Below are 27,329 nucleotides of genomic sequence, written 5' to 3'. Positions count from 1 at the left end.
AAAAAGTCAGACTAAAAAGGTCACAAATTGTATGATGCCTTTTATATGATAGTTTCAGAATATGCAAAAGAGGATTACAGGTTACTGAGGCTGGGGGAGGAGAGGAAATGGGGAGTGATTACTTAATGGTATGGGGTGTTTTCAAGAGGTGATGAAAAAGTTTTGAAACTAGAGAACTGATAGTTGCACAACACTGTGAATACACCAACCACCACTTGACTGTAATCTTCAAAATGTTTAACTGTGTGTTATATAAATTTACCTCAATAAAAAAACAAAAACAATCGAAAGAACTTTCACAGAGAACTGAAAACACAAGTTCACCCATTCCTTACTGAAACTCCGTTAAATGATAGTAAAAGGATTTTTTTAAAGGGTGTAAACTCACAAGAGAAACAACAACAAAACAGGACATGAAACCATGGCAACAAAACTTTTAGAAGCTGGAATGCAAGACACATGGTAACTGATTTAGCACCTGAAAAAGCGAAATCTTAAGCCAACAGTGAAAAGAAAACTTATTTCCAATAAAGAAATCCAAACATTCAGGAAATACACTACCAGGTACATTTGGAAGTAGACATGAAGGCAAAGTTGAAAACATGATTGACACAAAGCTAACTTATTTCCTGAGTCACTAATCACCTCCCCAGTTTCACATACCTCCTAACTCTGCACTACTGGACAACTATCCCTCTAGGCAGAAGGCTAGAGATTTTCTGAAGAAGTAAAACAAGATAACTGAGAGCCAGTTATCATACCGAAAACAGACTGATAAACTAAAAAGTCTCTCTAAAAACATGTATACTGAAATGCCCAGGACTTTTTCCTCCCTTGTCATAGTCCAATGGACTTATACTCTGTAGGCAACGCACTGACAGCACAGGAGACCTAGCAAAAATCCTATAATGAGGCCTGCAGTTAGCAAGTGCCACTTGTGATCATGGAACTGCCATTAAGATTTTGGTGTCCCATTAAAAAAAATAATAACAAGCAAATAGCCAAAGATCATCAAAGATCCAAGAAAAGCTTCAACATTAAAGACAGAGGCAAGTAGAGAAGAAAAGAAATATGGGGGGAAAAGACTATGCAGTAAGATAGAAATCTCAACAACAAAACGCATCTCAACAACCTCGGAGAAAAAAGAAGATATTGCAACCCCAAAACAAGAACATATGCTTACTTAAAAAGATGAAAGAAAGAGCCCCTAGAAATTAAAAGTAACAAATAAAAGGCTCAAAGAAAAACTGGAAGATCAAGTTGAAGAAATTCACCCAAAGAGTTCAGCAAAAAGACAAATAGGAAATGGGAGAGAATATCACAACTGGTCCAGGAGTTCCAGCTAAAACTTTTTTAAGTTCCAGAAGAAGAAAACAGAAAAATGAAGAGGAATAAAGATCACTGAAGAGTCCAGCACAATGGGTGAAAAACAGATCCTGACTGATACACATCATCATTAAATTTCAGAATATAAGGAACTAAGAGGAAAAACTCTAAAAATGGAAGGTGAGAAACAGGTTACACATGAAGAACACAGAAATCAGAATGTCATCAGACTTCTCAAAAGCAACTCTGGAAGCTAGAAGAAAAATGGAGAGCTGTACCTTCAAAAACTTGAGAAAAAATTATATCTAATCTAGATATCTAAAACCAGGAATAATGAGGTGTGAGGAGAGAATATAGACATTTAAAAACATTGGGTTGGCCAGAAAGTTCCATAGCATCGTACAGAAAAACCCAAACAAACTTTCTGGCCAACCCATATGTAAGCTCTTGAATATTTACCTCCCATTACCTCTCATATGCTCCTGGAGTAAATACTGCACCAAAATGAGTGTGAAGTAACCAAGCAAAAGGAGGATATATGATATATAGCCAAGAAACATGCAAGAAGCAGGTGATGCAACAAAAGGCAAAGGGACTCCTTAATTGATGGAGAAGAGAGATCTCAGAATGACAGACGTACAACTGCCTAAGCTGTACAACCAGTCCAGGTTTGAGAAATTTAGAAGGCTCTAAGAGAGAAATTTCCAAGAAAATAAAATTGATAGACCAACTAATGTGTCTGAAAGTGTTGAGAAGAGATTCAGGCACTTGGAGGAGACCTGAGGAATGAATTAGTTAAAGTACACAGAACAGTACTTGAACCGTGAACTTCCAGATGTTCAAACTGGATTTAGAAAAGGCAAAGGAACCAGAGATCAAATTGCCAACATCCGCTGGATCATGGAAAAAGCAAGAGAGTTCCAGAAAAACATCTACTCCAGCTTTACTGACTATGCCAAAGCCTTTGACTGTGTGGATCACAACAAACTGTGGAAAATTCTGAAAGAGATGGGAATACCAGACCACCTGACCTGCCTCTTGAGAAATCTGTATGCAGGTCAAGAAGCAACAGTTAGAACTGGACATGGAACAATGGCCTGGTTCCAAATTGGGAAAGGAGTACGTCAAAGCTGTATATTGTCACCCTGCTTATTTAACTTATATGCAGAGGAAATCATGAGAAACGCTGACTGGATGAAGCACAAGCTGGAATCAAGATTGCCGAGAGAAGTATCAATAACCTCAGATATGCAGATAACACCACACTTTTTGCAGAAAGCGAAGAAGAACTAAAGAGCCTCTTGATGAAAATGAAAGAGGAGAGTGAAAAAGTTGGCTTAAAACTCAACAATCAGAAAACAAAGATCATGGCATCTGGTCCCATCACTTCATGGCAAATAAATGGGGAAACAGTGGAAACAGTGACAGACTATTTTTCAGGCTCCAAAATCACTGCAGATGGTGACTACAGCCATGAAATTAAAAGACGCTTGCTCCTTGGAAGGAAAGCTGTGACCAATCTAGACAGCATATTAAAAAGCAGAGACGTTACGTTGCCAACAAAGGTCTATCTACTCAAAGCTTTGGTTTTTCCAGTAGTCACGTATGGATGTGAGAATTGGACAATAAATAAAGAAAGCTGAGCGTCAAAGAATTGATCCTTTTGAACTGTGGTGTTGGAGAAGACTCCTGAGAGTCCCTTGAACACCAGGGAGAACCAACCAGTCCATCCTAAAGGAAATCAGTCCTGAATATTCACTGGAAGGACCGATGCTGAAGCTGAAACTCCAATACTTTAGCCACCTGATGCAAAGGACTGACTCACTGGAAAAGACCCTGATGATGGGAAAGATTGAAGGCAGGAGGAGAAGGGGACGACAGAGGATGAGATGGTCGGATGGCATCACCGACTCAATGGACATGAGTTTGGGTAAGCACTGGGAGCTGGTGATAGACAAGGAAGCCTGGCGTACTGCAGTCCATGGGGTTGCAGAGAGTCGGACACGACTGGGCAACTGAACTAAAGTATGTAGAACAGTAATGACAACAGGGCTTCCCTGGTGGTCCAGTGGTTAAGAGTCTGCCTACCAATACAGGGGGCAACGGGCTTAATCCCTGGTCCGAGAGGATGTCACATACCATGAAGTAACTAGGCCCATTACCACAACTACTCAGCCACGGCTCTACAGCTGCAACTACTGAAGCCTGCATGCCCTAGAGCTGCCGCTCTGCAACAAGAAGAAGCCATCACAATGAGAAGCCCACGCACCTAAGCTAGAGAAAACCCGAGTGCAGCAATGAAGATCCAGCAAAGCCAAAAACTAATAATTTTAAAAAAGCCTAAATGGGGGACTTAAAGGAGAAAACGACAACGGAGAACACTGCCTTAAAGTCAAATCTACCACTTACTAGCTGTCTTATCTTCATCAGTTTTTTTCTGCTCAGCTCCCTTCCTTATTTTCCATATCCCAAACCTCTCATCTCTTCAGTCATCTTCTCCATAGTGACACCTCATTTAGCAAGGGATCTTGACCCTACTTGACAAAGGCAGCAGAAAGCGAGTATCTTCCGTATCACCCTCAAAAAAATATGTACCTATACAAATTCTACGATCACCTTCTCATTTCCTTCCTCATTAAAAAAGTGCCTTGTCTCAGATAGAAACCTACTCTCTCCACCTCTGATCTAAACTCCTACCTAAGTTCCATTAGCTATCTTCTCTTTTATAACTTCAACCTTCTCCTTCTCTTTTTCTTACTCGCTACTTCCCTCAATCTCTCACTTCCTTTAAAAAGCTTCTCTAAGGGCTTCCCTGATGGCTCAGTGGTAAAGAATCCTCCTGCTAATGTAGCAGAGGTAGGTTTGATCCCTGGTCCAGGAGGATCCCACATGCCGAGGAGCAACTAACCTCTCGAGTCACAACTACTAAGCCTGTGCTCTAGAGTCCAGAAACCACAACTACTGAGCCCATGCGCCGCAATTATTGAAAACTGTGTGCCCTAGAGCCCATGCTCCACAACAAGAAGCCACCACAATGAGACACCTGTGCAATGCAACTAGAAAGTAGCCCTCATTCTCCACAACTAGAGAAAAGCTGGAGCAGCCATGAAGACCCAGCACAGCTAAATAAAAATAATAAATAAGTAATTTTTTTTAAAAAGCTTCCTTGATATGAGTTCTTCTTTAGGGTCTTCTCTCTCCTCCTTTCTCTAAAACAACAGTTTCTCATAATGAGCATAATGCCCTCCTGGAACATTTGATAATGTCTAGAATCATTTTTGATTGTCACAACTAGACGGCTACAACTTGCATACAGGGACCAAAGATGCTACTAAAGAACTTACAATACACAACTCGGCACCTCTACTTATTATTTTGGCTGCACCATGCAACTCATGGGATGTTAGTTCCCCAACCAGGGATCGAACCCGGGCCTCCTGCAATGGAAGCATAAGTACCAAACACTGGACCACCAGGGAATTTTCTCAGCCCCCTTTAAAACAAAGAATTATCTAGTCCAAAATGTCAGTAATGCCAAAGCTGAAAGACTTTGATCCAGAAACTAAGTTTTTAAAAAGAGTAATGTACCATCACTGTCACCACTTCTTCACTCTTCAGCGTCATCTGGCTTCAAGTCTCATCCATTCACTGCACCTATATTGATCTCCTTGAAGAAACAGATACATCAACCACTTCTCTTTCTTAAAATTCTGTCTGAAAAGCAATGATGAAGATGAAAGCAGAGAATAGAGAAAAATTAATGAAACCGAAACATGACTGTAAGAGAAGACCAAGTGAATTAAAACTTACGGTCACACAAAATCCTGTATGTGACTCTTTACAGAAGATTTATTCATAACTGCCAAACATCAAGAAGAACCAAAACATCTTTCAACAGGTAAGTGGATAAACTAACTGTGATACATCCATACAGTGGAATACTTTACAGTGATAAAAAGGAACTAGATATTTCTTCATACAATGACATGAATGAATCTTAAATGCATTTTGCAAAGTGAATGAAACCAGACACAAAGGAAAGAAGGAGTGGGTGAATTTTTAAAATAACGCATCTGTTCTTTATGGTATTCAGGTAAGGAATAAGTAACTCTATGCATTTGCCAAACCCCAAAGAACTGTACATCACAAAGAATGAAACTTTAACCTATGCAAATTTTTAAAAATCAACAAGGAGTTTGGGGAATTCCAGGATGGAATGCACACAATGCAAAAAGAATGTACTGCTTTATAAGCATATGATATAATCGCAAAAAGTATCCAGAATACATAAAGAATTCTTAAGACTCAATGACAAGTAGGCAAACAACCCTATTTAAAAATGGAAATGTATTTAGGACTTGAATATACATTTCAGCAAAGAAAATGTAAAAGTAGCCAGTAAACACATGAAAAGATGCTCAACATAATTAGTAATCAGAGAAATGAAGATCAAAAGCACATTGAGAAAACACAATGGAAAAATAACAAGTATTAGCAAGGATGTAGAGAAACTGGAACTCTCATACACTGCTAACAGGAATATAAAATGGTGCAGCTCTTTTAGAAAGTAGTTTGGTGTTCCTCAAAAGGTTAAACATAGAATTAATTTATGATCCAGCAATTCCACTCTCAGGTATATGCCCAAGAGAAATGAAAACAAAGGTCTCACACAAACTCTGTACATGAATATTCATAAAAACACTTACAATAGCATCAAAAAATATTAACTACATAAGGATAAATCAGACAAAAGATGTATAAGCTTGCACATGAGAAACTCCAGACTATTGCTGAAATTAAGTAATAATAGCAATATAATAAAATAATAAAGATATTTAATAAAATAAATGAAGAGAGACATTTCTGGATTTAAAGACTCAATACTGATATTTGTTCTCCTGAAACTGGTCTATATATTCAACACAATCCTAGTTGAAATTTTACTAGGCATTTTTGTAGAAGACGGCAAACAGATTCTAAAATTTATACGGACAGGTAGAAGATTTAGAATAGCCAAAACAATCTGGAAAAGAACAAATTTGGAAAAAATGACACTATCTGATTTCAAGAGTATTATAAAGGTACAGATGACAGTATAGTAATGGTAAAGGACAGACACACAGCTTAACACAGAACAGAGTCCAAAAATAAGCTCATACATATATGGTCAATTGAGTTTTCAAAAAAGTTCAAAGGCAATGCAGTGGGGAAAAGGATAGCTTTATCAAGAAATAGGGCTGGAAGAACTGGACATCCACATGTAAAAACAGTGAGCTTCGGTCCATACCTCACACCATACACACAAAAAATTAATAGATAGATCAAAATAGATCACAGACCTCAATACGATAACTACAAAACTTCCAAAAGAAAACCTTGGAGAGAATCTTTGTGAACTCAGGTTAGGCAAAGATTTCTTTTTTTCCTTGCAATTTATTTCAAGATTGAACTTAATTTATAGTTGTTATAAAATGTAGGCTACAGTCCCCATGTTGTACAATATGTAATTGTAGCTTATTTTCTATCTAATATTTTTTACCTCTCAATGCTCTACCCTTCTATTGCCCCTCTTCCTTTCCCTCTCTCCACTGTTAACTACTAGTTTCTTCTCTATGAAGTCTGCTTCTTTTTTGTTATATAGGTTGGCACAATTTCTCAGCTATAATATCAATAGCATAATCCATCAAGGAACAAACGTCATCAAAACTAAAAACCTCTGCAAAGGACAGTTAATGAAAAGACAAGCCATAGATTAGGAGAAACTCCTGTAAAACATACATCTGATAAAGACTTGTGTTTAAAAAAAGACTTCTCAAAACTCAACAATAAAAAACAATTTAAAGGATGCAAAGACTTGAACAGACTCTTGACCAAAAAATTATACATGGATGATTTAAAAAGATGCTTAATAGAGTAGTCCTTTAGGGGAATATCAATTAAAACCACAATGAGATGTCATTACACATACATCAGAATGGCTCGAAAGGTTAAACACTGTATGACTCAATTTATATAACATTTTATACACACATACACACACAGACAGTGTGCGTAAAAATGGGAACAAGTGAATAAGTCTGGTGGATTGCAGCAATGTCATTTTCCTGGTCTTGATATTAAACTATAGTTTTGCAAGTTTATCATTAGAAGAAACTAAGTAAAGGATACTCAGAAACTCCCTCTCTATATTTTTTGCAACACTCTGTGAATCTACAATTATTTTGAAATAAAAAGCTTTTTTAAATATGCAAAAGATTTAAATGACACTTCACCAAAAAAGACATACAGATGGCGAAAAAGCACATAAAAAGATGTTCAACAGCATTAGTCATTAGGGAAATATAAAACGACAAGGAAATACTACTATGCACCTATTAGAACTAAAACTACAATTCAAACACTGGTGAAAATGTGGAAATGTACATTTCCACTGCTAGTAAGGTATGTGAAATGATACATCCACTTTGGAAAACAGTTTATCAGTTTCTCAAAAAGTTAAACTTACACCTACGATATGACCAACCACAGATTTAAGGGTAAAGGAAATAAGTGCCCACACAAAGACTTACACATAATGTTCATAACAGTTTTATTTGTAAGCCAAAACAATCCAGAAGTCCATCAAGAGGTGAATGGATAAACAAATTGTGGGATATGCATACAATGGAAACTATTCTTCAGTAAGAATGAATGACCTATTGATATACTCACTAACATGTATGAATCTCAACAATGCCAAATGAAAGAAACTATAACAACAACAAAAAAGACCAAAACTACATACTTCATGATTCCATTTATATGTTTTCTATAGTGATTTCAGTGGCTGTCTGGGAAAAGGGGAAAGGTAAACGTGTGGGAATGATGACAAAGCATACAAGGAAATTTTCGGAAGTGACGGATATGTTCACCATCTTTAATGTGATGAAATTTTCATAGATACACATGTGTCAAAACTTATCAAACAGCACAATTCAAATAAATAGTTTATTATTGAAGGAGATCAGAATATGCTATTCCAAAATATGCTACTATGGCATAAGGATTATTTGAGCTGAAGTCAACTGAAAAACAGCAAACAGGAAAACCTCTCTATCCTCTCTCTCCAATTCTGCCCAAAAGCTGGGCATAAATTTCCCTTTGTAGGTGTTCCCCTCTCCCATACCAGGAAGAGAACTACTCTTAACTGCATAACAAATCTTACAAAAACAACCTTTATTTATAATACATTTCCTAGTCACCTTCCCACAATGTAAACCCCACCAAAAGCCCAAACCCCCTTTTTACTTTGTCTAGTCTCTTCTCCATATTTTTCCACTCTTTGATAAGACTTTTCACAGTGCCTGTTACATTTTATTAAAATAAATCACTTTCCCCCTTCCTACTTCCAAATCTGCTTCTCCTATTACAACTGACCCAAATTAGAAAAAAAGAAATAATCCTAGTCTCTTTCCTCTCTTTACTCAGCTGATACCAGGTCCTTTTGATTGCTTTCCCCTAAATCTATCTCAGCATCATTCCCAACTTGCCATCTCTACACCTCTGCCCATTATCATTTCTCAGACACAACACTGCTTTTGCCTCCATTCCTGCCTTACTCAGTCCATTATCCGCAGTGTAGCAGAGAGATCTAAGTCATAAATCTGACATTCTTGTCCAGCTTGGAATTCTTTGACAGTTCCCTGTCTTCAGTCTAAAATCCAACTCCTTAATACAGCACAACAGGCTCTCCTTTTCCAGTCACATCTGGATACTACAGCCTCGTCTTCCAACAAGAAAAGGACTACACTAACTTGTGTTTTTGAAAGTCGGCCTGAAATGTATTTCCTACCCTATCTAGGCAAATAATCCTATTGGATCCAGCTCAAATATAACTTCTGTGACCTCTCGAAGTTAAACTGTCATTTATGCTCTCAGAGGGCCTTCTCTATACCTGTATTACTACTGTATTTAGTATACATCCACTCCAATTAACTGAATCATACTCATATGTAATAATGTTGACACAGTAAGCTATATTAAAAGACTGAACATTTTAGTATATTCACTCAGCTAATGATCTAGAGGTCCCTTCCCACTCAGTTACTCGGAGCTCTTACACAACGTCCCTGTCTGGTTTCTACTTTCTCTTCCCCATGCATATCCTTCTGTTTTATCTTTTAACAAGTGTTAGTTATTTTTAGACTAGCTTTAAAGATAAAGGATGAAATAAAATACTTTAAAAAGCATTTACGAAGAATTCCCTTGGGCTCCAGTGGTTAGGACTCCGCACTTTCACTGCCAAGGACCAAGGTTCAATCCCTGGTCAAGGAGCTAAGATCCTGCAAGTCACAAGGCAAGACCAAAAGATAGTCAGACAGCTAGACAGATATCTACACAGATAGTTAGGTAAATACATAAAGCATGTAAAAAATACTTTACTATGTCTATTTTTAAAAATTGGGATTGGTTTAGAAAGACAGTTCTGATGAATTTATTTGCAAGGCAGCAATGGAGAAACAGACAGACAGAACAGACTTATAGACATGAGGAGAGGAGAGGGTGAGATGTATGGAGAGAGTAACATGAAAATTTACACTTATCATAAGTAAAATAGATAGCCAATGGGAATTTGCTGTATGTCTCAGGAAACTCAAACAGGGGCTCTGTATCAACCTAAAGGGGTGGGATGGGAAGGGAGCCTCAAGAGAGGGGGGACATACGTACATCTATAGCTGATTCATGCTGATGTTTGACAGAAAACAACAAAATTTTGTAAGGCAATTATCCTTCAATTTAAAAATAAATAAATTTTTACACTGGGATTGGTTTAATTAGAAGGTTCTTTCCTTATGTTTCTGTATGTCTGCAAGACCATCTGATTCCATTTGAACCATACAAGGAACATGATTTGGTGCCTCATATACGCCATCTACCAAGCCCACTAGAAACCTACTAACCATACTTCATCCTCTTTCCCTGCACTTCTATAGGCTCCCCTGTCTACCCGAAGAACTTTGACAAAGCAAGAAACTCAAGTGCCAGTAAAAGTAACTGCAAAGGAAAAGTCACATCTACATTTTAAAGTTCCTCAACTGCTAGCATACTGTGGATAGAAAAAACAGATAATTATTTTGGAGGATCTCAAACCTCCTGCCCGCAGCATCCGTTTCCACAGGTTTTCTCTTCTGTGCAGCCTTGTACCTCAGGGAAAGCCAATCACCTCCTCAGACCAAGGGATGGGCCTGGTTGGCTAAGAATAATTCCATTTGTCTTTACTAGTTACTAATTTAGGAAAGGGAATGTAACCCAATTTTGGTCAATGAAATGAGAGGTTATATTTGCTTTAGGCTTCTGGAAAAACCCGTCCTCATGCTTAAAAAGAAGCGAGTGAAGTCAGTATTTGTGTCTCTTCCCCTGCCCTCACCAAATGCCAACCCCAAACATACCTACTTTGCATATGTTTAAACTAGAAAATAAAAAGCACTACTATTTCCTTTAAACAGTCATCAGATGATAAAAAGTCAAAGCAAGTTTCAAAACAATGATCAGTCAACATGCACCAGGTAACATAACAAAAGAACCTTCCTGCTTTTGCTCTGAAAAGAGAGTTCTGGTTAGAGCCATAAGAGTGTATGTAAAAAGAAATAGGTAGTAGACAAAGAGAAGCCCAAAGGCAGTGCTGATCTTGGGAGATAAGAACAAGTGGCAGATGGCATACGATCAAAATATCAAGGAAAAAAATGTGTGTCAGCACTGGCGGCTATAGAAGGTAGAGCAGTTTTACTTCAGTTCTAAATTGAACCAAAGAAATAAGTAGTACTTATGTATCTGCTGAAGCATTTGAAAGCAAAATGTTTAAATTAAAAAAAAAAAAAAACTATCTTAACTAGTAATTTAGCATTTTTTAAATTTTGAACTTTTGCCTTATTTAGGTTTAGGATAATTTTCATGACAAATCTAAAAGTGCTTTAAATTTTAAGAAGTGCATAATTGGCCTGCAAAGGCCACAAGCCAGACCCTAATTAGGACAACTTGGGAGAGAGTTACCAAAGAGAAAGACGAAATCCTCACTACTTAAAACCTAGAAAGTATGACTTCTCGACCTCCAGATCCATAAGAAAGCAAAGAAATCCAAAAGAGCCAAATTTTGGCCGAGCATGGTTAGCTGCATGGTACCCTTTATTGGTCTGGCTGTACTACAGCTACCATTTAAAAATGTCTAGAGCAGGCAGGAGTAAGAGGCATTCCTCAAGCGGCCACTCTGAGCCCAAAGCAGAAAGTCTAGTCATAGGAACACGCGTAACTGCCTCAGGTATGTTTGATTCCATGTGCTCATCATGAGTCTTGGTTTTACCAAAGGAAAAACTATTTCTGTACTTGATCTCTTTCTGGGAGTAGAGAGACAAGAGGAATACCAGAAAGAGCCAAAGTCAGAAAACCAGGATTCAAATCCCAACCCTTCTATTTTCTAGATGATCAAATCTACCTTCGTTTATGCTTCCTCGGGCAAAATGGAAATAGTACCTACCTCTTCAGGTTATCATAAGACTTAGAAATAATATATATATAAATAATTTGCATATAATAGTACTCAATAATGTTGGGTTAAGTATTTACTTAACACCATACACACAAAAACAGAAGTTACAAAATTGATGAAAATTACAGGCTAGGCAAAAAAAGTTCAGGATTTTCAAGTAGAAATTAAGCAATTTACTAACGAAAAACAAAAACTAGGAGCCAGAGATCCCGGGCCTCTGTTTTGTAACTAACTAGTTAAATGACCCTGGGCAAGCCAACTTGAACCTACGTTTCCTCTCTTATAAAACGAAAGAATAAAATGAGCCTGAAATTATTCTGTGCTTTTTGGCAGTGTCACTCAACTAGCAATGGATATGAATTTAGGACCCAGACCTAGTTCAATACTACCTCAAAATAATGTTTCTAAACTGTCTCAGGAAAGAGACTATGAAACAATATGTGGCTGGCAGAGGCAGTTCAGATAAATGGGTAGAAAGATTTCATACTGGTCCTGAAACGAGATGATATAATTTTTAAAATTAGTATTAATAAAGAAAATGTTATATTAATGTATAGAGTAAGGGATATAAAAAAGGTAAAAGCACAATGAGGAAAACCAGTTTAGAGGCAAGTTATAGACAGAAGGGAGCAGGAATCAAAGTAGGGAATAAAATATGAAGAGAAAACTACATAAATCCAAACAGAAGCTGACCAAGACTTGAGTTAGAACAAAGAGTGAAGAGAAAGGGGGAGATATAACTCATTTTCAAGAAGTGGCAAAATTCAGCAGTAAAAATACAGCAATATGCTGTATAAAAGACAGCAATAAAAAGGCAGCAATATGCTAATTCAACAAAAAATAATGTAAATCAGTAGAGCTGATGTACAATGCTGTGCCAATCTTACACCAAAATGACTCAGTGTTACATACATATACATTCTTTTTTAAATGTTCTTTTCCATTATGATTGTTCCGAGGAGACTGGATATAGTTATATAGTACAGCCTTGTAGTTTATCCATTCTAAATATAATAGTTTGCATCTACCAATCCCAAATCCCCAGTCCATCCTTCTCCCTCCTCTCCCCCCTTGACAACCATGACAACCACAATAAAAAATATTTTTTGTATTGTATTAAAGAACTACAGACACAGGAAATATGGCTTGAATAACAACAACTTGTCAATGACCTACCAGTTTTAATATCATCAGAAATATGAAACCATCTTTTAGAGCTCCGTTTTTCAAACTGAAGGTAGTTATCTATTAGTGAGACATGACCAACAATGTTTTAAAATAATGAAAAAGAAAATATGAAAGTAATGCCAGAATAAAGGTAAATGCTACTTTATTAACACTTCTATCTCAGTTTTCTCTGTTTAAACATGTACCTGTTTGCTGGCTCAAAACAAAATTTCTTACTCTGCATCATGGCCTAAAGGTTTTGAAACTCTCTATTATAGAAAATTTCAAACATAAAGTAATGAATACAGTAATTAGTCCCCATACCTTTATCATGTAACTTCAACAATTTCTGAACATCATTCTTCACTGAACCTTTACTGAAAGGAAGTGAAAACTATAAGGAAATGTTGCTGGCAGAGGAAAATATCAAGTTTCCTTAAAATGCTTATACAACAATAAAAAATTAAAAAGTAACTTTTAAAAAATAATTTATTTACTTAAGTTACGCTGGGTCTTCACTATGGTGTGCAGAGCACGCATGGGCTTCCGTAGTTGTGGTGCACAGGCTTAGTTGCCCAGTGGCATGTGGAATCTTCCTGGACCAGGGATTGAACCTGTGTCCCCTGCATCGGCAGGTGGATTGTTAACCACTGGATTACCAGGGAAGTCCCTAAAAAGTAACATTTAGATACAACTTTCTGTATTTTCCCCAAAGACTTTCCTTATATAAAGGACAAGGTTAAAACTTATATTCCTTTAGAATTCAGTATGATTCATAAACGGCAAAACATAAGATATAAATTTCAAATCTTCTTTGCTTTGAAAGGTACACAATCAAAAGAATTTATATGTGCATTATTTTTGTGAATTAATCTCCACTAATGACATATAGGGCTTCCCTTGTGGCTCAGATGGTAAAGAATCGCCTGCAATGTGGGTGACCTGGGTTCAATCCCTGGGTTGGGAAGATCCCCTGGAGAAGGGGGATACCCACTAAGATTTAAAATCTAGTCTTAAAATTAAGATCAAGTTCTCTAGTTTCATTTCATAATAAATTTAAAACTTTAAGAGATTAACAATACTAAATAAATATTAGACTGATGGATATAAGCAACATGGTCAAACATTAAAACTTTTCAAACATTAAAAAATTTTTAAATAATTTCAAGCTATTAAATCATTAAACAGTAAGTGAATTTTTCTGATCTCATGTAGTTACTTAGAAAATATTTTAGAAAAACTAAAAAATACCTACTCAAACGCACATCACAAGATCAGTTTCCTTCCTATTTACGTACACCACCAACATCCCACTGCTAATTCTACCCAAAGAGAGAAATGGGTTTTGGAAATCAGACATACCACAGCTAGCTTTTGCTAAAGCAGTTTTCAAAAAAAGTACATGCCACAGCAAATTCTATCAACTTCACAATGCTACTTTCTAAGTGAATATTTTTCTTATCCTAAGAGAGAGCCTTGAAGAGTTTGTCATTTTAAAACTTTCTATTATGGAAATTTTAAAACATACATAAAAATACAGACTATTACAATGAATTCCCATATATCCATCATCTAGCTTCAACAATTTCTGAATGTCATATTTTTCCTGAATGCTATTTAATTTAAAAATATTTTTAAACTAATATTGAAAAATATTTGCATTTAAGTATGACTCACAAACTGTCCAATAAAAGTGTTCTGGCCAATGATGGAAAAAACGTTTCTAGAAATATTTTTATGTGTGACATAAATCAACATTATTTTAAAAAGTTATAATTTCTAAGCTCACATAATCCTACCTATTTTCTAATTAAACAGCAAAGGTGATACAAATTTAATACAAAATTAAGAAATATAAAAATTTTAAGACACTGAAAATAAGATTTTAAAACAGTAAAAATCTCACCCACTTCTGAAACATAAGATAAACAGAAACTGTACATTTTGTAAGAAAATGAAACCGTCAAGTGACTTTTCCAGTGTACCTGAGATTTTCAGGTTCTCATAAAGATGTATTTCCCTTACACACAGGAATATCAATATGCTAATTAGAACTGTCCCAACAACTAAAGTTCAGCTATCAATTCATAAATTCATAGAATATCCTGCTCAAATCTTACAGATCCAATTGTTCCTGTCTTCTCAAATCCACTGGATTCATGCAAACAGGTGAGACTCATGCTATATAATTTATAAACATTACCAGAAATATTGAAATTTATGCAGACTCATGCTATGTATGAGCTAAAATTATGGCTGTTAAAAAAGCTTGCTACTGCTTGTGACTCTCCTAAGCCTCCCTGAACAAATTCACTCCTCTTAAATTCCACTGTTACTTGAACCTCATATGGCATGCCTGGGCAAATTTGATGACTTGGATTTTGTTTTAGAAGCCAGGCTTACTGCCAAGTCTGCTATGTCTACTCCCCTGACCCACCAGAACAGCTTTAGACAACACCTTCCTTATTTATGTTACTGCTGTGAGCAGTCAAACCACTGCTTTCTATCAAATGAGGCTCAACCAACTCAGGTTTCCTATCTCTTAGGAGTAATGCAATTGACTTCAATGTATTCTGGCTTCCTCAATCCTACCTCTTATTTAACGTAAAACATCACCATACTGAATCACACACTAAGAAGGAAAGTAAAAGATACATTAAACTTCACAATCAATAACCCAACTCATTATCTTCTCTTAAAATGTTTCCATTTCAAATATTAATATTTATCATTTTTTCTAAAGAACAATAAACTCCATCCACATTTTCTTACCAAGAATGTCTTCATGATCACACTTCATTGAAAAAAATAAACACAGAGCAAGACTCAAAAGCAAAGTCTGGGATATAATTCAGTAAAAATATATACAATAATTTTAGGCAAAGTTCACTGGTTGCTACCAAAGGCAAGTCATAATAATAAGTTAATTCTACAACTTGTCTTAATATTTCAAATGCCCTTAAATACTTAAGTTTCAGGCCTTACTAGACCCTCCCCGCAGTGTCTTGGCAATATACATAATACCCAAGTTTTAATTTTTATATCATCTAATAAAATTACTATAGTATTATCTCTGGTAATAGTTTAGAATATATGCCAAAATAACCTTTCTGTACTGGCAAATCCCACTGACAGAGGAACCTGACATACAGTCCATGGGGTAGTAAAAGAGTTGGACACAACTGAGCAACTAAAGACTTTTCAGAGTCCCTTGGACTGCAAGGTGATCTAACCAGTCCATCCTAAAGGAGATCAGTCCTGAGTATTTATTGGAAGGACTGATTTGAAGCTGAAACTCCAATACTTTGGCCATCTGATGTGAAGAGCTGACTCACTGGAAAAGATCCTGATGCTGGGAAAGATTGAAGGCAGGAGGAGAAGCGGACAACAGAGGATGAGATGGTTGGATGGCATCACCGACTCAATGGACATGAGTTTGGGTAAACTCCGGGAGTTGGTGATGGACAGGGAGGCCTAGCGTGCTGCAGTCCATGGGGTCACAAAGAGTCGGATACAACTGAGCAACTGAACTGAGCAACTATGAACAACAACAAAAATAATTAGCAAATGGGAAAATCTAAGAAAGCACAGATATAGCAATGCTCTTACAATGATAAAGTTTTAACAAAACAACTAAAATGTTTTCCTTAATTTTCCCTCATACTCGCTAAAACACAGTTATTCACTAATCTCCATCACAAAATTCTGCTAACACCCTCAGGAGTATTGTCTACGTCTATCAGGAAAAATGTCAAGGAAACAGAATATTATTTTTCCAAGTGAAATGGTGAAACGTTTATCATTGACTCAATCACCAAATATATATTCTCACTGCATTCAAGTCTAAGGAAAAAGCTGACCGATGGTATGAAAGTAAGGTTCAGCAGTAATCAAATCTTCCTTTATAGTATCTAATGTGCTATATAAACACACCATTAATTTCTACAGGAAACCATACATGCAACTTCCCTTTTTCATACTGATTTAAATATCCAATTATACTTAGTATGGTTAGTAAAGCAACCATCCTTCACACCATTCTGAGTTAGTAACAACCTAATTCAAGTAAGTAGAAAAATGTAATTAAAAGCAAGTGACCTTCAGTGCGTATATTTAGAAAGATATGAGAAAGGAGGTAACACTGAAAACTGGAATAGAATTAAAAGGAAAAAACAAAAATATTTAAGACAAATATTCCAACACATTTAGTAAGGTTTAAAAGACTAGATCTCTCATCTGCCCTTATTCTCTCTCTCAATATTTTAGTTTACTATAAAAAAAAGGTCTAGGAAATGGGAGGAAATAAAAAAATAATCAATCATCAATTTTCAAGTGTTTTTTAAAAAATCTTACCATTTTGAAAAAAATTACCACCACTTACTGAGTATCACTGGGCCAAGGACTGTGCTAAGACCTTTAAATACATTATCTCATTTAAAACAAGAGAAACAAAAATAGAGTACAAATTTTAATAAAAACAAAAAAGTGAGAAAATGAAATTATCTAAAAGACAGTAAGTTATAAAGAATACATGAATCAGATGTCCAAGCACTAAACAAAGTCAAACACTACAGATTAAAGATTAGGACAATGATCTAGAAAAAGTTCCTCAAATTCACTGTTTAATTTTTATTTTAAAAAAATTTCCCCTCAACTTTATGTGTGAAAAAGCTGCATATTAAAGTGGTATCTGACAAAACTACACTTATCATAAAGTAAATTTCTAGTAAAAATACATATTCCATCTATTTCTCTCCTTTTAAAAACGAACAACAGATAAAATACAACACACCTACAGCACACCCTCCTCCCAGTGACTCTCCTCCGGGACTAGAAAGTCAAAGTTTAGTAATGAACAAATCCTAAGAATGAAACTTTAAATCTGAAACATAAAGATTATTACAACATCTAACTAATATATATCAATACACTAAAATAGAGCACCAGAAGCTACCCTTCATGGTGGCAAATAATATTAGCAAAATACATTAAACACCAATTTAAAATTCTCTATTTACTCATGAGGTATATCTTCATTTTCAAACTAGGTATTAAGTAAAGAAAATGTAAACATAGTATTTTGATTCACTTTTAACTGGAAAAAATGTCAAAGTTAACACTGTCCTCATATTAAAAAAAAAAAAAAGCTAAAGACTCTAGAATCTTAAATTTTCTTTAATGGAAAAAAAATCTCAAAATACCTTGGTAAGTAATAAACTTAAGTCAGTCACAATGTATTGACTTTCTCAAGTGTCAAATCATCTAATTTGTATTTTATAAGCTTGCTTAGGATATTCACTAAATTCAGCTTCTTGCCTTGTCCTCAGTCTTCATCCACTATCCTCTCCAACTCCAAATATTTTTTAAAATCTGTATGGAAATTTAGATATGACACAAGTACTCTCAAGCGTTTAGAGAAGGAAAACCTGAAACTCAAAATGACTGTCTTATGGTATTGACCAATAAAAGTCAAAGAACTAAGACAAGTCTCATAAACTTCCCTTACGACAAAAAAAAAGAAAAAACAACTGACTCAAAACTTAAGTGGTACTTTTTCATTAACTGAACAAATACTGGGTGCCTACTATGTTAAAGGCACTGTGCTAGGCATCTATAAACAAGATATCTATATTATCCCTGCCCTCGTGGAATGTTCCACTTCACTGAGGAAGAGAACTCAGACCCAAGCAAACTCACTGCTATGACCCAATACTGATCTGAATTCTAGTAAGCAATTTTACTCTCATGGTCCACCTTACTGCATATTATCATCCTAAAAGCATGTTAGTTAATCCACTTAGTCCTTCAAACTACACACTCTTAATTATGCTTAATAAAATGAAAATTTATTTTGAACTTCCCTGGTGCTCCAGTGACTAAGACTGTACTCCCCATGCAGGGGCCTGAGTTAAATCCTGAGTTAAAGAGCTAGAATCCCACATGCATCAACTAACATGCAGCACAGCCTAATAAATAAGTATTTTTGAATGAAAATTAATATGACAAATAACTTTGAAACCTTAATTTTGAACATTTAACACATCATTTTCAAAATAATTTTAAAATTAGCTAGTAGGTGTTCATAGCAGCACTATTTACAACTGCCAAAAGGTAGAAAAAACTCATGTCCATCAATGGATGAATAGGTAAAGAAATCGCAGTAAATATACGACAGAATATAATTCAGTCATAAAAAGGAACAAAATACTGCTATCTTCTATAGCATGGATGAACCACAGAAACACTGCATTAAGTCAAAGAAGCCAGACACTAAAGGTCATATATGTATGAGTCCATTTATATGAAATATCCAGAATAGGTAAATCCATAGAGACAGATCCCAGATTAGAGACTGGGCTGCCAGGGACTGGAAGGGGGCAAGGGAGAAAGAAAAGCAACTGCTTAATGGGTTTGGGGTTTCCTTTTAGGGTGATGAAAATGTTTTGAAACTAGATAGATGTGGTTGCACAATGCTGTGACTGCACTAAATGCCACTGAATCATTCAATTAAAAACGGTTTGTGTCATGTGTATTTTACCCTCAGTTTCTGAGACTTAAATAGCTACTAGACTACTTTAAAAGGGACGTTTCGTCACAAAACTGCTCAAGTTTAACTTTGGGAAAACCAGTTATAAATCAAGTTTCAAATCTTAACTTCTTCTAGACCCATTTTGATTTTGACCCATATCAAAATGTTTTTTAGAGGACTTATGGCAAAAATCATTCCTTAAAAAGCTGTTTTCATAGCTTGTAAATGTTAATGTTTGAGATGTACATACAATTCCAACTACATGATGATTCTCCTTTATTACATGTTTGATTAACATCCTTATGGATCATCTGCTTGGTATATCATGTTCTCAATCAAGTTTGTGTCCAATAAAAGTTTGCTGACATCATTAACTGTTTATCTTCTCTATAATGAAAATACTCATTCAAACGATGTATTTTTTTGTTAAACCCCAATGATCTAAGTACAATTCAATGCAACCCTCCACAAAAGCCACTTTTCCCGTTTCTACCTCTATCATAGCCTGCACCATTCAGTTAGCCTAGTAGCACAGTTATTTGGGTTATGTGCCTCCATCCCATTTCCCAAGTTCCTTGAGGGGCCTCTCAGTTCTTTCTTCGCCCATCATAACACTACCAAACACCATCCTGAGTATAACAAGCGCTCAAACAATGTCAATGGAATTGAAAAAGACATCTAACAAAAAAAAAGCTAAGAGAACTGATAATACAGTACAAATACTTCGCAGAGAATTTTTATATAATACGTTCTGATATGTTTTTCAGTGCAAGCCTACAGAACAGTCTGTTGAACATCATATGAACATTAAGTAATTCACCTAACACCCGGAAAGAATAAAGGGGGGATTGATTTTATCCATTTTCCTTTTGAAGTTCGCTTGCATAAGTAATAGGGAAACTGAACTTAATGAACCACAGTATTCCAAACCAGGTCACAGGAGAGTTCCAAGTCCCCAGCCATCCTGTTTCTATTTCCTGATTGGTCTGACCTCCAAGCATTATGGTGCCCAGCCTTTCATGATCTCCTTTAAACTCAATACAGGATCTCCTTCAAAACATCTTCCGAGGTGAGCTTTTTCTGAAAATAAAAACTGACTTCCAGAACTTTCTAGGAGGATTATGGACAAGGCACCCCACTTTTAAAAATGTTCCGAAACACTCTGCTGCAAAAAAAAAAAAAAGAAAAACCTATTTTTCAGAAAAGTCCCGTTATAGTTACACTTCTAACTAAATGTGAGCCATTAACTTGCACAAGTGGAAATTTAACACTGCAGCATTACTCTCCTAGCGAAGTATATTTAAATAGACATGAGCACGAATTTTAGAGATCTCCTGCACTTCCAGAATGCGCATCTTTCAAATGGCGATTGTTTTTAACACCTAGAATAGATGAAAAACCCTGCTTACACTTTACAGGGACATTTCCTTCACACCACGCTGGCAAAGCAGCGACAACCAGACGCCACTTGGGCAGCGGCCCCGACCCTCGGCCTCCAAACTCCCGGAGTCCAGGTCCCCACTAGTTTGCTTCCAGCCAAGCCCGCAGCCACTTCCAAGTCGCTGCGACTCACACGCCTCCTCAGTGGTTTAAATCCGCTCTTTACTCACCACACACACACACACCCACACACACACACACGACGTTACCAGACTCGGGACGACCAGGGGACCAGGGAGGGGGCGAGCTCGTGCGAGCGAGAAGAGCTGACGCTCCTCATTCCCGCCCCGCCCGGCACCCACCTGCAGGCCGCGAGCCCGGGGGCGGCGGCGCCGGCGCCCCGTCCTCGCCAAAGACGAGTTTAAAGTCGAGCTCGTCGTGGGCGCCACAGTTTGCAGTAGTCATCGGCGTGGCCCGGGGTGCTGCGGCTCCTCCTCAGGCGGCGGCGGCGGCGGCGGCTCCTTAGCGCCGCTTCATGCCGGGCCGCGCCGGCCAGGAGTTCGCGGCTCCGCACCAAACTTTCCGGGCGGGGACCGCGACGCCGAGCTTTTCGTTCCGAACTCGAAAACTGGCCGCGCGCCGAGCCGCACCACGAGCCGCCGCCACTGGCAGTCGTCGGTGCCCAAGCTGCCACGGTCGCCTTAGACGATATTCCCCGCCCCCCAACAGCCGCCGCCACCGGCGCGCTCCCGCGCCGTAACGCGCGCCAGGCCCCGCCCCCTACCGCGCGCCCGTCTGACCCGGCAGCCCATAGGCCACTGGCGCCGCGGGCTAGCCCGACGGCCCCGCCTTCTCAACCGGCCTACCGCGTGACTCCCTCTCCCGGAGAAGGAAGCCATGTGATCATGGAGAGTCGGGTAGCCCTGCTACCTCCTGGGAGTTGTAGTTTCGCCTCTACTCCATCACCTCCAGACCCGGTACCAGTGTGGGGTCCATAGCCTTCTAATTAGATTGAAGGGCCCACTACCGGCCAATCAGAGATTCCCCTTCCTTCTTGGGTGGACCCCTAGCTGGGGAAGGGGAGCTAAGAGCCTTGGGGTTAAGGGTGCGGTGACTGGTGGCTGCAGTTAACTACAGCGCTCGGGAGGGTTATGTGGCTATCACTCACACCCTCATCTCTTCACCCCAACCTTAATGGCGGAGTCTCCAGAGGGCGGGGACTGGGTTGGGCTTCCAGCTAAGCTAGAGGGGAGCGGGAGAAGACCTGGCTTGCGCGACGATCCTCAAGCCTGAGTTACCCGTCGCTGCAGACCCACCCCTGCGGGGCGGAGCCCGCGCTTCGCCGACTGAGCCTTTGTCTACCCCCGCCAGCCCGCCTAGCAGTTGCTCTCTCGAGGACAATCGGCGCATTCGAGACCTTGGCGAAGTCCTAGGAGCAGGGTCTGTCCCCTGCTGTAAGTCAGGCTAACTGAACGGGAAAGCCCATCGTGAACTCACGCCACTGTAAAGGCTCTTGTGACCTCTGCATCCCGATGCACATCCATTAAAGCGGGAGTAACTGTACTACCCAAACTAAGTGGCTGTTAGTGGGAAGGAAGTGACACTGTATCAACAGTTTTCAAACTCTCGGCCCCTCCCCAGCGGGCCAGTCTTCCCCGGAGACAACCTAACATGCCTCCTCCTGGAGCCTGGGGTGGAGGCTGTGCCCAGGGACGCTGAGCCTGGCTTGTTTACTTAGGACTCCTCCAAGGCACAGGTTGAACCAAAATCTGGGAGAGGTAACAGTGACCAACTCTCCTAGTTCCAGGCCCTGAAGGGCATAGCATCCCTAGAAGTGTCTTGCCAGAAGAACCAGGGTCTCAGGCAGATGCAAGAGCCCAGGCATATTCTACACTGTCCACAAAAAAACCCCTAGCTAGAGACTTGAGAATCCCTTGGACTGGAAGGAGATCAAACCAGTCAATCCTAAAGGAAATCAGTTCTTAACATTCATTGGAAGGACTGATGCTGAAGCTGAAGCTCCCATACTTTGGCCACTTGATGCGAAGAACAGACTCATTGGAAAAGACTAAAGGCAGAGGGGATGACAAGAGGATGAGATAGTTGAATGGCATCACCGACTCGATAGACATGAGTTTGAGGATGCTCAGGGAGTTGGTGATAGGGAAGCCTGGGGTGTTGCAGTCCATTAGGTCGCAAAGAGTCAGGCATGACTGACTGACTGACTGAACTGAAGAGGGCAAGGTGGACCACCCTGAAGAAATGTCTCAATATGTGGACTGACAACATGAGCTACCAGGGAACCCTAGGGAGAGCCCAACTAAGCCCTAGGATCAGGAAGACAGGGCACGTCCAGACTAGTGAGACGTCTATCTTGGATTGGTTCATCCCTGAGGTCGGAAAATTTTTCCTGCCCTATGCTCTGTACCCATACCTGTGCTGGACCTAGGGAGGCAGAGATAAATTAATCTCCCTTCAGGCATCAGAGAGAGGCCAACAAATCTAATAATCACTGTGCAAAGAGATTACGGCTCTGCCAACAACTCAGAGGAAACTCATAATCATCCTGGCTGCAGGGCTAAGTAGGAACTGGAGAGATGGGCATGATGGTTCCAGGCAGAGAACAGATTTCCAAAGACTTGGAAACCAGAGAGTACATGCAGTGAATAAAAGCCAAAAATAAGGCCCGATGAATGGGGAGAGTGGTTCATGCCACTGTGAGCTCTCTGGACTTTATCCTGAGTGCAGAAGGGAGCCACGAAAGGGTTTAGAGCAGATTTCCATTTCAGAATCCTGAATGAGTCTCTGGCTTGGAGTGGAGGAGGGGAAGATTCGAGGCAGAAGACAACAGTAGTCAAGGAGAGGGAGCAAACAGCATTAAGTGGGTGAAAGAGCCTTCCAATAAGCAATCCTGCCTTCAGAGGATCTCCAACCTTGAGGGCCTAAGTATGGAATTTAGAGTCCAGACATCACTCTAACTGCAGCCTTCTGCCCCAGGCAGATGTTTGGTCTGCCAATTAGTATTACATGTAACAGGACCCTTAGTATACTAAAAGGCCCCAAAAGTTTAGCCAGCTCACCTCTTCCTCATCATAAAATGATGCAATCTCAGGATGTGTCATCCCTACCGCCCCGCCCTTCCCCTCCCCCCGGCCACACACACATACACCAATACCTCCCAGGTTATCTAGATGAAGAAAATGAACCTTTATCTAACCCCTCTGCCCTCCACACATGACTTTATCTGAACCAGGGGTTCAGCCGGTCAGGCCAGGGAGAAGACAGGAGGGAGATGGTGGGCCCGCCAGCCCCACCACTGGGCAGGGACCGCAGAAGCTATAGACGGTTGCAGAAATTGACCCATTCATCAAATGTTCAGTGATGCATCTGTGTTCACAGCCACTGTGCACCTGGAGAACACTTAAAAAGGCTCATGTCTTGGGGAAGGTTTCTGCTATGGAGGAGACAGAACCTAACCTGGAGTGTGATGAGGGCTGGGGCGGAAGTGAGCACCAACTGCAGGAAGAGTGTTAGCACCTTTGGAATAAAGGCGGCAATGGCTGGGAGCCCTGCAGGCTGTGAGGAATCAACACACATCCATACACAAATTCTCTCTACCCCTTTTCCTTACCCAGGGCCAGGATTCAGGTCAGCTCCCAAAGCTCTTTTAGATGGCAGGTGGCCATCTGACCCACCTCCAGCCTCCTGAGAGCCCTGTGCAAAACCAGGAGACCCAGGGACCCAGTGCAATAGACAGAACCCCAGACTGGGCCAGGCTCATGGACAGGGATGGTGTGGGTCCCTTCTCCCTCCTGTGTGTATGCCAGTCAGGGCTTGAGATGAGGGAAACCATCCCTTTTGTCAGCTGCCACATGCTTGGCCCTGAGCCCTCATCATTGAAGGCTCTCCTGTGGCCTCTGAGCGATGGTACAGCTTACCTCAGTCCAGCGCACCTTGTTTCACATTAGGGACAACAGGAGCCTTGGAGAAAAGTCAGAGTTTAGAAAAGTTCTTCCCCTCCATGGCACACATTCCCCACCCCCACCACAAGCTCTTGTTTGACTTTTCCTCTGTGCCTGCTCCCCACCCCAACACCCAGGCTGGCCAGAGGGGCACAAGGACTGCCCTTGAGCAGCTCCCAATCTGGCGGAGGGGATATGACCAGCCAACTACAATCGAGAAAAGTTAGTTGCTTAAGTCAGCACAGGGTGCTGAGAAGACAGGGTCAGCACTTTGTCCTCAAGCGCTAGGCTGTGGAGTTTGGACTTAATCCAAAGGGCAGCGGAGAGCGCTGGAGGAGTTTCTGAGCAGGAGTGACACCTGGAAGGACCAAGTGTGCAGAACGGCAAGGGCAAGAGATTCCCCACCCATCACTGCATCTAGTCCAGTCTGTCATAGCCTTCATAAGACCTGCCCCCTCTTGCTCCCGTGCTCATATTAAAACCATGTGTGGGACTTCCCTGGTGGTCCAATGGTTAAGTTTTCACCTTCCAGTGCCAGGGGTTCCAGTTAGATCCTTGATCAGGGAGCTAAGATCCCACATGCCTCACGTCAAAAAAACAGAATATATATACCAAAAAAAAAAAAAAAAAACAGAAACAATGCTGTAACAAATTCAATAAACTTTTAAAATGATCCACATCAAAAAAAAAAATCTTAAAAAAAAAAAAAGCATCCCCAAAATATGATGCGTTAAGAGGAAGTCCTCAATCAAGGTGGCTGGAATGGATCAGAGAGCGGTTTGGGTATCTAAGTAGCCTGAATTTAAGGTGAGCATGGTGAGCACAGTGGGTGCAGTTTTCAGATCTGATTGGGCCCTCCCAGTTGGTCCCAGGTCTTACGTCTCTCTGAGACCAGGGCAGGCATCACTGAGGAGTGGTAAAGTGAGACCATTTGAGGGGCAACATATTCAACCAGAATTCTGCTGGACATCCTCAGTCAACGAACACACACTAGCCCCCATACTTGCTCCCCTGTGACTCACCCTCTCCCCGATACTTTTCCTGGCCCCTGAAAGTCCCCACTCTAACCTCTGTCTCATCAGCTGACCTCTACCCCTGCCTTTCCTTGCCCATAGCCCAGAAATAGACCTGACCACTCTAAAGCAGGGACCAACCCCCCTCAAGAAAACCACACTGATGGAAGAAGAGGTCTGAGGACAGAGCCCAACCCCACCAGAGAATTGGATCTCCGGACTTGGTACCTGGACCACCAGGGTCCTCCCACAAGCTCTGACAAGCTCAGGATGCCTGGAGGGTCGATCCACTGGGACCTGTCTGTGCTGTTCCAGTTGGGTATGAGGAAAAGCAAAGGGGGCATTTTGACTGAAAATAGTTTTTTGTAGGAAAAATGAGAAATAAATTATGCTAAAGTTGGATGGCTGAGACTGAACCAAGCCTCAGTCTGTCTTCTGGGTGGGGCCCCTTCTCTGGAGGCTCTGGCCTGGGAAGTTAGGGCAGCCTCACCATAGAGTGACCCTATTAGCTGCACAGTGCCAGGTGAGACTATTTATCCTCTGGCCTCAGGCAGTAGAACAGCCGATCCCACTGGGAGAAGGGCTCTTGGGCCCAGCAAGGACTAGAAGTGACTCGCCCAAGGTCAAAGAGTGATGGGCTCCTGGAGGCCCTGGTTTCGTGGTATCCTTATCTGCAAACAGAAGAGCAAGTGTGGGTACAGGGAGGGGCCGCTCCAGGATTGAGGCAGGGGCCTCACCCGCCCAACCCTTGACTCAGGTCCTCAGGGCCAGGAGAACAGACTGGACATGAGAGGAACAAGGCCTTGACCCAGAGGGGAATCCCCCCTCCACGCAGAGCTCTGAAATGAGGAGAAGCCGCGTGTTTACGGCGGAGGAAGCGGGGGCGGTGCTGGGCAGAGACCTTTGGTCAGAAGGCCCCTCCCAGTTAAGTGGGGGAGGCCCCACAAGACGTGGTAGCCGTTTGTTTGCTTCTCACTGCCAGGAGGAAATTAAAGAGAATCTGCCACTTCCTTCCGGCCCAATGGGATGGGATGGTGGGGGCGGAAGGCGGGGGAGCAGTGGCGTGGGCGGGCAATCACAAGGGCCCCAAATTGCTGTCATCAGCAGTCTCTGGTGTCCTCTGCCCAGAGCGGGTGCCTCATAGGTCTGAACTCCAGCTAGCTAGGGTGGGTCACACTGAGCACCCCCTACCCCGCCACTCGCCTGACCTGGTCCCTTACCAGGGTACCAGATACCCTAACAGTTCCCCTAGATTCCATATCATCTCTCGTCAGGAAAGCCAACTGATGGCCAGTGCCTCAGGTTTAGCATCTGCAGAATGGGCCTCTTGGGCTTTCCTCGCTCAACTTGAGTCCAGGAGTCCAGTGAGCATTAAAGGTGATACGCCATTCCCCACCTCCATCTAGGATGGGTAGGAGAAATGCTTCAGG

General features: G+C 40.4%; 1 protein-coding gene across 3 annotated transcripts in view; it reads right to left on the bottom strand.

Annotated features, from left to right (window-relative positions):
- The window catches only part of NFATC3 (nuclear factor of activated T cells 3), a 92,898-nt gene extending 71,308 nt beyond the window's left edge, over window positions 1-21,590 (bottom strand). For all 3 annotated transcript variants that reach the window (XM_052657007.1, XM_052657005.1, XM_052657006.1), the window contains exon 1: window positions 21,287-21,590. In XM_052657007.1, the coding sequence (XP_052512967.1) occupies window positions 21,287-21,389 (103 nt within the window). In that variant the 5' untranslated portion in view covers window positions 21,390-21,590. The remainder of the gene's footprint in view (window positions 1-21,286) is intronic.
- Window positions 21,591-27,329: the final 5,739 nt, after the last annotated feature.

The sequence above is a fragment of the Budorcas taxicolor genome, chromosome 18, assembly GCF_023091745.1.
Source record: "Budorcas taxicolor isolate Tak-1 chromosome 18, Takin1.1, whole genome shotgun sequence".
NCBI lineage: Eukaryota > Metazoa > Chordata > Mammalia > Artiodactyla > Bovidae > Budorcas > Budorcas taxicolor.
The sequence above is the reverse complement of the archived record's forward strand: the minus strand, read 5'-3'. Positions and strand labels throughout refer to the sequence as shown.